This window comes from Patiria miniata, unplaced genomic scaffold, assembly GCF_015706575.1.
Source record: "Patiria miniata isolate m_02_andy unplaced genomic scaffold, ASM1570657v1 HiC_scaffold_25, whole genome shotgun sequence".
NCBI classification, from domain to species: Eukaryota; Metazoa; Echinodermata; class Asteroidea; order Valvatida; family Asterinidae; genus Patiria; species Patiria miniata.
In genome coordinates, this window is record NW_024037064.1 from 10,210,418 (window position 1) to 10,223,228 (window position 12,811).

General features: G+C 39.1%; 1 protein-coding gene across 1 annotated transcript; it reads right to left on the minus strand.

Moving 5' to 3' along the window:
• Nucleotides 1-494: 494 nt before the first annotated feature.
• Nucleotides 495-12,469, minus strand: LOC119733029. Its single transcript, XM_038206610.1, has 5 exons — nt 12,449-12,469; nt 11,715-11,870; nt 7,999-8,154; nt 5,126-5,381; nt 495-2,130 (listed from the first exon to the last, which is right to left on the minus strand). The coding sequence occupies exons 1-5, from the start codon at nt 12,467-12,469 to the stop codon at nt 2,096-2,098; spliced, it is 624 nt and encodes a 207-aa protein (XP_038062538.1). The 3' UTR covers nt 495-2,095.
• Nucleotides 12,470-12,811: the final 342 nt, after the last annotated feature.

Consider the following 12,811-nt stretch of genomic DNA (forward strand, 5'->3'; position numbering starts at 1 on the left):
TTCCTACAGATTGCCATGCGCATCAGCGTTTTGGCTGTCAATTCTTCGTGATACGCATCGGTTGCGCCATATTACGAAGACATTCCGAGCAAACGAGCGCGTGTTAAAAACATTTGGAGCACTATGCACACATGTACCTGACACTCAGTTGTGATTTTTTAACAAAAATTGCGTCCTACGAGAGAGATCTTTTGGAGAATCCGGGCCTCGTTACCACAACCAATCAACAAACAAAATTTCAATTGACTTGCATTCTGATTGTACTTTTTTCCACTGAACACACTCCATTGTGTTATATTTTATTGTTGCAAGAAAAACTATGGGAATTGTTACACACTCCCTGCTATTCTAGATTTGTATCTGCACATGTGCACTTAATCAGGCCATAGAGCTATAGTAAATATTAGAGAGCTTATTCATATATGACTAGGATGAAGCTTGCTGGGCGCATGCATCCATGTTTGTGCAAAAATCAATAGAAATTAGCTCAAAATATTGTACCTGTACATGTATATTCTAAAACATTTCAAAGCTGTTAGTGTAACTTTAATTTCATTCGTCAGTGCTTTGCGTTGCACAGATTTGGGATTTTTCTCACTGTTTATCACTTTTTTGGGATTTTTTTTCACTTGGGATTTAGACCACATGCCTGCATCAGAAATATATTTTAGCTACATGTACAGAAGTGCACAAAACCCAAAAATATTGATTTCATACTGGCGACAGGACTTTCACATTGATCTCGCTACATGTACATTCTTCATACTGTGTTGAGCTCAGACAACTTTGAAGTGTGCAAGGGAATGAGGAGTAAACGCTCTCATAATTCACTACTGCTCTATGGAAATGAAATTCTAAATGATACACTACTATGATTGAGACAACAGAGGTCAAAGGTCACCCTTGATGTTGTAATGTACATGTCAACAAAACATATTGTCAACCAGGGTAGTTTATCATCTTTTAACATACAAAATCAAGCAAAAAAGCAAATTCAATTTGTTTACAGTAAGGCCCCCCAAAAAAGTCTTCGGTTTCTGGTATGGAGCTTGCCCTAAAAGTGGTGCGGCGACGCGTTTTTTTTTTTTTTTTTTTTTTACGATTCAAATATCTGCTGATGACTGGCAAATGGTGACCGACTAAATTCAGTGCAAAAGGTATGGGAGCCCAGAGAGGCCACTTAAAGCTTACACTCCATCGTAACCCCATCTAAAAACATGTTAAAATTGTGCAGCAGCAGGACTCCAGTCAAACCAGTGAGTTTGGCGATTTTGAGACATCATCTTTGAAAAAAAAAAACTTCTAATTTTGCCAATGCGCATGGCTATGGCGATGCGCGTGCAGACCAGAAACTGGAGCTTTTTTTGGCTCAACATAAATGAAGTCAAATAAAAGAACGAATTGCTGTTTACAATCATCTTCCATTTCACAGAATTGTTCCTTTTTATTTTAACCAAGGCTTAATTATTTTGTTAAATTATTCTTTTCTCGTGATTATACCATTAACAAATTTTTTGGGCAAGTAAGGCAACAAACCCACAGACAAATACACGCATAGACCGCTAGGTCCTATTCAGAACTACAGTAGCATTTAGTGATTTTATACCAAGCACCCGACTAAAATCAGTGGACAAATTCACCTCTTAGTATGTAGGGTTTTTGCACACAATTGAAGAATTCCAGTCAAACGTGGAACAAACAATTATGAAGTTAGTTTTTGATTGTAAACAAATCCCTTGTGAACTAAACACGGTACCCAACATTTTCATACAACTAAGTTCTGAGTTAAACAGCCTTTATCAAAATAATGTATAAATTGTATTTCAATGTATATACCATTATACTAAGCGTTTGGGGCTTTAATTGAACCATCACCGCGTTACAGTTATGCATGCTGTCAACAAACGATTTGCCATATACAACTGTACTTAACCAAATCACACTTTCAAGTGCCAGACTGGCAGTCTATGCGTTTATATGTCTGTGAACAAACCAGGTAGCATTATAGTGCCCTCTATGGCTGCTGGACATTTGAGAAAAATAATTAACTTAACTATCTCTTGAGGATGCTGCAGGCTGTGATGAACAGCGCCCTCTATAAGTATGGATGGAGAAGTGTGCTCCCCAAACCTGGGAAAATAGAAGACAAAATTGCAAATTAATAAAAAAAAAAATTTAAGTAAAAAAATGGGGATTGTTTTGTTGGGTGACTGGGGGTGTAGTACTGATCGATACCAACTACATGCAATGATGTGAAAATACTGTTTCAGAACGTGTAGTTTGTGTCCAACTATTAGGGCCCCCGATCCCTGCAAACTAAAAACAAACAAAACAATGATATTGATGGGAATATTTCATTCTTTTGCTTTGAATCAACACACCTTATCACTTCATTCTGTTTCTCTGGAAATATTTTAGTTTATATAACTGACATACAGATCCTTGTCATTTGATTGGTTGGATCACATGATGTGACATGACATGACATTCATTATTGCTCCCATTAACGCCGGGGCTCAAAAAGTCCCATTCGCCCATGGGGAATGGGAATACTATTGAACAGTTAGGATCATTCTTGTTCCATTGCGCAAATTTTGCTTGCAAATGCATGCTGGTGTGCGCGATGAGCCTTACGATAAGCGTGTATTGTTCCTAAGAGCCAGTAGCTTCAGAGTTGGGTTCAAACATTTTGTGAAGGGGTGGTTTGGAAGAGAATACATTTCCCACCAATTTTTAACAGTAAATCAAATGACGAGGATCTACCAGTATATGTCATATATTGAGTGGCTTTAAATTGTGAAAAGGAAGAAGTATTATCGCTCGGTAAAATCTTGATTTTTTCCCATTTCACTCTGCTATCGTCCAGATTTTACCAGGCGATAATATTCCTCCCATTCCACTCCGAGCCACTCAATATTTGTATAATTCTGAGCAGGTACTTTATTAGACCTTTAATGTTTAACAACTTCAAAACTTGGGCATTCACTACATCAGAAATACATTGAACCTTGAAGAAGGATTTTGTGGTAAACATTCAGGGAATTTGTGCTTAGATATGCCAGGTTTTAAAACTGTCTCCCAATTGCTGCAGCTGGCAATAATACACCTATTGTGAAAGCAGGTGATAGACACGTGTTACTGATGAAAATATTATGTGATGCGTTCTGGCAAAATGAGACAGAACTGGGCAGAAGCTGAAATGAGGATTTGCAGGTACTACGAAAAACAATAAAGTTCTCCTTACAATAGGCCAAAAAAAAAAAGTCTCCGGTTTCTGGTATGGAGCTTGCCCCAAAAGTGGTTTTTTTTTTTTTTTACCTGTTTTTTTTTTTTTTTTTTGGCTTCAAATGTCGGCTGATGACTGCAAATGGTGCCCGACTAAACTTAGTGCAAATATATGGGAGTCCAGAGAGGCCACATAAAGCTTATTCTCGATCATAACCCCATCTAAAAACACGTTAAAATTGTGCAGCAGCAGGATTCCAGTCAACCAGTGAGTTTGGCGGTTTTGAGACATCATCTTGTATTGAAAAAAAAACTTTTTCATTTTGCCGACGCGCATGGCTACGGCGACGCGCGCGCAAACCAGAAACCGGAGACTTTTTTTTTTTGGCCATACTGTTTAACTTCAGTAAGATATTCCATTGACAAGTTATGGCTCACTTTAAACTTTGCTTTTATTGACATGTAAACAAAGCAACATCCTGAAAAAGGCCTAGCTGTAAATTTTCGAGTTTTGTATTCGCGAAAATGAACTATGCCATTTATCTTATCTTAAAAACTATTGTATTCCATGATTTTTTGACTACCTGTTTAATTGCTTACTTATATCTGAAAATCGGCAAAGAACACAAACAATTACCCCTATAATTTGTTTCTTGCATTTTCCCTCCACTACGGCCTGTGCTCAGTTGCGTCTCATTTTGCCAGAATGCCTCACATATATAGCCTGATAATATTGACACGGACTTAAGCTTTGAGACAGGACCCACCTTTGGATTGGTGCCATGAAGTTGCATGGTGGCTACAGGGTTCCAGACCGTTCCTGCCATTCCATAAGCTGTCACCCCTCCCCCATCTCCCATGGCCATGTTATGATGCATGCCAGACATTGGCTCATGTTGCTCACCAAACCGGCTAACAGGTGTCTGTAGGAAATAACCAGGGGCATAAAGTTAGAGCTCGCAAGCATGATGACATTTCAGTAATGTCTTGAGATACACAATTAAGGTACATCAAGGTACATGAGGTTTCATTTCTTTATTTGATTTTCTCAATGATCGCTGTTCAGTTTTTGCTGGTCCCAGAGGGCCAGCCTACTCTTTGTACCTCACGGATCGACTCACTGTCACTTGTGAGCTGGGCAGTGCTGTTGTATAGGATTACCTGTAACACCAATTAATGGACTAAATCAATTGAATAGGACTGAACGGACGTGTATACTCTGGACCCAAAATGTGATGTTTTTTTTAAACTGTTTCCAAGTCCTGAACTCATGCTGATTGCAATGGATGAAGGGGGGGGGGGATGGGTGAGATGCTTACCAGGTATTTGGAAGCCATCCTCTCTTGACAGTGTCTAGATGGAGGAAGTTAGCCTGGTATGTTCTCTTAGTTGCTACTTAGGATCCTGTCACCGCTGCTTCCTTGGGGGGGGGGGGGAGGGAATTCAGAAGACAAAGAAGTTTTTTAAGGAAAACATTCTCTTGGATGGATGACAACTAATATTTTGCTAATCCGCATGTGCTGTATGTCATTTGGGTTTAGAAATCTCAGTAGTTTCTTTTTAAATTCATTTTTCTGGCCTAAATGTAAATGTAATCATATCCCTGAGTTGATTTTTACAGCATGTTTTAATCAAGAAGGATGCTTTGGCTATAATTCCTTCAATTAGGATCTTTAAGTACCAGTATACTGAGCCAAGAAAATCTGGGACTATTTCACATTGCTCTTATCTTGATGCTCCAGATATAGTCAGTTTTTATGCATCTGATGAAAATGTGTATACGACTATATGTGTGCAGAATGAGGAGACAAGTTTCATGTTTTTACATGATAAGACTAAATAAATCATAAAATTGAATTGAAAGCGTGCGATGTACATTTAATTGTAAAACTGTGCTTACTTGGTGTATAAGCCCAGATGCTACTCCCTGGTGAACCAACAGGGTAACCCGGATCACTGACAGGTACAACAACAAAGCTGACAGGTGTCTTGCGTCGCCCTCGACTACGCTCATTGCTGATTGGAATTGGTACGCGACGATATTGACCAATGGCTGCTGGAGGCGGGGCCCTGAGACCGGTCAGTTGCCATGGTGACCAGACCGAGCACAGTGGTTGCTGAACGAAGATGAGCATTCCTGGATATGAATGAGCCGTCTACAATGAAATTGAATGTAGAAAAACCAAAATCAAACTTAATGAGAAATATATGTGTACAGCTGTAGTTTTAGGCCACGACGAAGTCCGTTTCCCAGTGAACCTCAGCACCTAGACCAGCCAACCTGTCCCTTATGCAAGGGTTTGTTTTAAAGAATTGAAGCTTTTTTAAACAAATGTACCATTTTTTGGTCAAATTTGCTGTTTTTCTGTCAAATAACCTTTTTTTTTTTGCAGAATTCTGCCAGAAATCTGCCAAAAAATCTATTCTGTCAAATTTTCTGTCAAACTTGTTTTTTAAACAAAAATTCTGTCAAAGTTAGCCTAAAATCAGCTAAACGGTCACCCTGGCGCCGAGTGCATTTGGCACGCACCCCACATTACTGCCTCCATCTTCCTAGCCAAACTTTGATCCTTCCCGAGTATGCCTAGCCTACATAAAGCTCGTTAACTGATAGTTAAACCAAAAGCTATCGGCACGTGCGGGTCGACCAGAGGCCTAATAATCATATTGGGTTCACGGCGTCTGAAAAGTACGGAAGCATTAAAAGGCCATAATACAAACTAAAAAAAAATATAAAATATAAAAATAAGTCACAATTATGACCTATTATTAAGTCATAGTTATGACTTATATCTTATAATAATGACTTAGTATTAAGTCATAATTATGACTTATATCTCATAATTACGACTTATTATTAAGTCATAGTTATGATTGATATCTAATAATAATGACTTATTATTAAGTCATAATTTTGACTTATATCTTATAATTACAACTTAGTGTTAAGTCGTAATTACGACTTTGGATATTTCATAATTATGACTTAATACTAAGTCATTATTATTATATACATGTATAAGTCATAACAATGACTTAATAATATGTCATAATTATGATATATAAGTCATGATTATGATTTGCTTTTTTTTTAGTTTGTATTATGTCCCTTAAACGCTTCCGTAGAAACGTGTCTCGTATGTCTGATGATCGATCCCAGCAGGAACACAAGTCTGAGGGAAACGGGCTTGGTCCCTCAATTCAAGATTCGCGTAGAGATTATTACTATTATTTCCTGCCGTTCCCCAAACTTATAACAATAGGCGGCCTTTCTGATTTTACACATACAACTTCCCCATATTAATTACAACCAAAGCACTGAGGCGAAGGCTATGTATGCCTTTTAAATTCTTTCCTTGCTTATCTTTCATTTATATTATTTTTGTTATTATTTTTTTTCCCTGTTTAATGATATAGAAACTTTGGAACACTACTGTTTTGGTGGTGCAAACATTAAATTCAGCTATAAAATGCTTCAGTTTATCAGGCTTCAGGCATGACATTGTTTTAAGCCTCTTGTAATAACAGTTTTTGGTTCTAATCCTGTGCTGCTTTTCAACTTTGATTATAGACCTGTCCACTGGCGCGGCCGGGGAAGGGGGGGGGGGGGGCTTGGGGAGGGAATGGGGTGGGCTTGGGGAGGGAATGGGGGGGGGGGGGAAAAGGAGAACTTTGACCCAAACTAATATAGACCTGCTTTTATAGATACCCAAGTTTTTTACTTTGCCCCCCCCCCTGGAAAATATCCTAGTGACGCCTGTGAGCCTGTTTGATTTTACATAAAATGCTTCAATGCTGCTTAAATACTACTTTCCCATGCCCGTTATTTGATGTACATGTACATGTATGATACGCAGGTTGGTTTGATGTGATTGACAGCATTCAAGTTTGAACTAAAAAGAAAATACATAAAAAACAACAATAGTAGTAGAATATCTGTTAAGACAATTGTATTCGTTGATTGTTGTGGCATGGCTGGCTTTATTTTAACGAGGTAGGCTGATTTTTTGTTTTCTTTTGGGGTTTCTGCCGATAACTATCCTCAAAAGTTTCCTAAGCTTAACTTCTTCTTTTTTTTAAATCAACTGTAATTCAGTTTCCACGCTTAAAATTTGTTCAGTGAAAAGCGGAATTCACAATAAAATTTACAGTTATAGCGGTTTTGATGCTGCGTTCTAAACAGGGTAGCACTACGATAGGCCAACTGTTAATTTTATGGAGGACAGGTGTCCGGTGAAAAAAACTTGTCTACCTTTCAGCATGGAAGGAAGAAATGTTTGGGCACCCCTCCATTGTAACCTCAAGCCCCCCCCCCCCCCCCCCCCAGTTGAAATGAGGATTTGCAGGTATTAGGAAACAGAATAAAATTCTCCTTACAATACTGTTTAACTTCAATAAGACATTCTGTTGACAAGTTATGATTCACTTTAAACTTCGCTTTTTATCGACATATCACAAAAGCAAAATGCCGAGAAAGGACCTAGCTGTATTAAAGGTTTCAAATTTTTTATTCACGGAAATGAAAGATGGCAATTATCTTTCCTTAAAAACTCTTGTATTCCATGAATTTTAGACATGTTTTCACTTACTTACGAATATCAAAACATCTGAAAATCACCCAAAACCAAAATCCCCCGAATCAATTTTTTTTGGCATTTTACCTTCACTATAACCTGTGCCCAATTCTGTCTCATTTTACCAGAATGCCTCACAAAACACGTATAGCCCAAAAATATTGATATGGACATAATTAAGCTTTGAGACAGGACCCACCTTTGGATCGGTGCCATGAAGTTGCATAGCAGCTACAGGGTTCCAGACCATTCCTGCCATTCCATGAGCTGTCACTGCTCCCCCATCTCCCATGGCCATGTTATGATGCATGCCACACATTGGCTCATGTTGCTCACCAAACCGGCTGACAGGTGTCTGTAGGAAATAACCAGGGGAATAAAGTTAGAGCTCGCAAGAGAGAGATATATAGGCCTAGATATAGAGATATATAGCAGTAGCTACATGTACTTTTGTAACAATGTTTCACATTGTGGCTGGGAGGCTTTTTTACAAAAACAGCTAAAATTGTTTTAGTTTAATTGGCCCAATTGGCAAAAAACACACGGCTGTTACCATGGGCACAGTGTGGTCTATCGGTAGAGCACAGGATTCATGATCGTAAGGTTGTGGGTTCGAGCCCCACCGTGGCCATGTGTGTTTTGCCCTTAAGTAAGGCACTTTACCTCAATTACTCCTCTAAACACATGGGAAGGTAACAGACTCGCTGTGGAGGAGGTGTGGCGATCCCCCCACAGCAGCATATGAGTCTGGCCCACTTGCTAACAATCGAGATGGGCACTCTGTTCCTGTGAACACAGGTTCGTCCCCTTTACCTTTACTTTTTTTTGTTACCATTGCAATGGGCCTGATTAGAATTTAAAATGTCTTTTTGGTATTAAGCTCACATACATGATGCATGACATGTAAAAACTTTTTTTCCCATATGATACATGTAACCAGCCAAAAATAGATACAAACACTATTTTTGGTTTATTCGCTTACTCCTCAAGTTCCTTCCTCCCATGCTGGAGCGAGCACCTTTAATGTTTACTATCCAGTGACTGTATGGAATATCGCCTCTTCACCATGTAATTTGAGCCACCCGACCCTGACAACCAGCCCATTCACCCCAGATTAACCTCTGGCATGTCTGGAGTATCTCTCAGGCCCCAAACGCTGTGTTAAAACCACAGACATAACCCCCATTTGACATTCCATTTTGGTCACAGGGTGATCGAAATAATCCCAATGTTTATAGTGCATTTGTACACAAGCCTATGTAAATGTGCACAAGCACACAGGGTTTTTCCCGCCATTTTCAACCCGCCCCTCCAGTATGATCACAAGACTGACACCCCTCTGAAGGACGTACTATGGTCATACTAGGATCTGGCGATAGATGGCCCCGGGTGTTGTTTTACCACGTGGCCGGACAATATAAACATAAAAATTGTAGAGTCAATATTCCATCCTGAATCCGGTAAGGTTGTAAATTACATACAATTTTTGACTGTCCATGGATAATGTATCAGGCTTTGCTTTGGAACAGGGTACCCAAGTACCCGACAGCTGATGTCAGGAATGGTTCCAAATTATGGAATCGAGTACCCATAGTTTACTTAACATATACTAACTTATCAATGTCTCAGACAATGAAAAAGAAAGATTTTGAATGTCATTTATTGGGAATTTTTAATTGAAAACCAGGCTACAGTGAAAATGAAACACATTCACCTTTTTGATGCTTGTGAAAATGCAAATTTACACTGTAAAGCTAAAAAGCTCTCTGTACACACTTGTATCTGGCTATATTGACGCACTGATAGGTAGTATTATTGAGCAGACGACCATGCGAACAGCAACTTCTGAGAGTTAATTTTGGGGTTGGATTTCTTTAAACGGGAACCCATGTTTTTTTTTTTCAATAGGGTACCTGATTCTTGTACTACCCTGACTACCCGTAAATGCACACCCTATAATAATGTACCTATAGGAAACTTAAAGCTATAGTCCATCATTTGCAACTTCTCCGAAAAGTTACTGGCGTAATTATTGTTGACAAACACACTTGGTTGAAAGATAGTAAGGGAACTAAACTCCCTGTAAAATTATTCTCTCTGGCAAGCTGTAATTTTGAAGAAATCAACGAAAGAAGGCCTTTCCAACGGTGCGTCTTAAGACGCACCATTGGAAATTTCCGTTAGAAGTTCGTTTTTTTTATTCGGCGCAGCGCGCGCCAGCGTTGGCACACGCACACGCGCGCGGGCTGCTATAATCCGTCGGATACGGTGTGCGACATTGCGTAGCTACAATCGGCTAGTGAGAACGTGTCTCGGACGCTGAATTCAGGCCCAATTCAAAACATGATTCAACAGCAACTTTTGATTTGAAATCGAGATCCTAGAAATAGAATGCTGTTCATCTCAAAATATATAGCTGAAGCTGAGCTGAAACTTCATCAGGTTAGTTGTTCAGCACTCTTCTTTCGGTTTTTAACACTTTTGTTGCTTCAAACGAACAAAATGCACAAATTACAAATGATGGACTATACCTTTAATTACTATAAGAAAGAAGTTGCCAATTACATACAAACATATGCACAGTGGACAGTCACTATATCAAACACTGTTATTCGGCTATATGTAGCGGCAAGTTGTGAAATTTGATTTGGGTTTAATCACAGTTGTTATTTCAAGTGTTTTCTTACTTTGTAATTTGAGATCACGCATATACCTTTGATTGGGAAATAAGTTTGTTGCGGTAACATTGTTTGGGTTCTTGTGTACTTTCGTTATAGCGCCCTTTTTTGATATCGTACATTTGTGAGGTCAAAGTTGAAACACTTAATGATTCTGATGATTCATAAATAACTGACATGTACCAAATTTATCTCCCCAAATCATGTGAAATTATCAAGGTTCCTCAGTCCCAAATGTTGTAGATTCGGATTCCAACACAATCGGTAACTTTATATTGTTTTATTCAATTAACTGTATTCTGAGTGATTTGAGATTATTTGCACCTTTTGTAAGTGAAGTTTTCAAAGGTTTTGGGGCGATAACTTACATGAGCATAATGAATGCAATTATGTCAAGTGAAGCTCAAACACATTTATTTTGGTTGATGAATCTGAACAGTTTTAAGGTTTCCTGTAATTGTTACAAAAGTTAAGTATTATAATATTTATTATATTACAGTGAACCCGCACCACAGCACCAAATGCAGCCCCACCATACTACTAGCTGCCTCATCAGTACAAGGGTGCGTGCAGATGGGGGGGGGGGGGGTGCCAAAAATTATTAATCGTGGCCGGTGCATGCATAGAACAACTAAATATGAACATACCCTAAAAATTCCATGACTGTAGTTTAGGGGTTTTTTGGAATTATCGGCTAATTAATTATTGCACCAATGGTATTCTGCTTTGTGTACACTAGATAACCCATGGTCGGAATGTTATGTTATTGGCATCAAAAGATGCGTAAGACGTACTCGAGGCTAAACAATCAGGAAAGCTGGAGTCAGGACAACAATTTTTGCAAGGGTATCGCGTGAAAAAGTTGAGGGGGGGGGGGGCGGATTCTGCCCCCCACCCCTTTGCCCTTAACAGGGTTAAAAATAGGGTTAACTGTCCAAATACATATAATGTGCCTTGCAGTGAACAATATTGACCTATTAATTATCGTTTCGATATTTTCCCTCTTATATGTAAAGGAATGTTTTTCCTAGCTGGAGTTACCCAGCCCTGAGTTTTATCATTGGGTTGTCATCTAGGTGACAACCCAATGATAAAACTCAGGGCTGGGTAACTCCAGCTAGTTTTTCCTGACAATGTAAGAGAAAACTATAACAGCATGCAGCTTTCATCTTGCTTCATATCTCTCATGTCCCACTTTTGGTTTCCAATATTGTGACATTACACTAGTAATACCTACCCTGGTAGTCATGTTCATCCATTTCCCTGTGCGTGCACTGGCTACGACTTCGCCGAGGCCCTTCTGAATGGCGGGGATCTCAGACGGCATTGGGGGGACTAACTCCACACGGGCGTAGTACCAGAACTTGGATAGTCTGGGCCTAGTCGAATGCATCTATGAAGAGAGAAGAAGGCAACAACAAAAAGGGTTGTTTTGGGAGATGTATAGCCATGTACATTAAAGTGATTATGGTTAAGATTTCACTCTCTGATTTGTACTACGCAGTGCCAGCTGAGTTTTTATACATGTACATGTAGGCGTGTTTGTGGTCCATTACTCCTTACCCTAGTACTATGGGGAGTATTAGACCACACTTATTAAGTGTGGTCGATTTTCCCAATGGACCAGTTATTTTGTTGTTTGGTCTTGCGGCTTTGAAACAATACAAGTCCGGCGGTCTAGTGCTTTTTTTTTCCGAAACATTTGCAGAATTTATCTTCATCTTATTCCAATGAATTTGTACAAAAAATAGAAGTGAAAAATAGGTCCCCAACCCAGCTAAATCCTAGTCCATGTAATAGAATGGATTCGCTGATTAATTAGGCAAGACCCCGGCTCTTGAACTTACATGCATGCAACTGGCAATTTAGAAAAAACGAGGAAATTCCAAACCACACAAGATTTTGTACAGTGTTTTTCAATTCGTAATGGCATTCATTTCTTCTTCTCTTTTGTTTGCTTTTGGCATTTACTAGATCTTTATTGTCATACATCATTACTAAAGTTGTGTCCCGAAGACTGCATGATGACATGTATCAAATTACATGCAATTAAAGATCAATCCTCCTGCTCTTCAAGTAGTCACAAACAGTCACAAAATTGGCGGGTCAATATCAGTCGACTGGTTTTTGACAGATGGGACAGTAACGAGAGGTTCCACAATTAAGTTATACTCATAGTAAATACATTATGGATTATTTCCTTGGTGTCTTTTTTTAGGGGGGGGGGGGTTGTTTCTTTTTGGGGGGGGGGTGGGGGTGGCTCAGATAATTCAAAGGATATAGGTGCTGGTTTTTTTTTTTAAGGGTGATTTGTGGGGGGGGTGGGCTCAGATA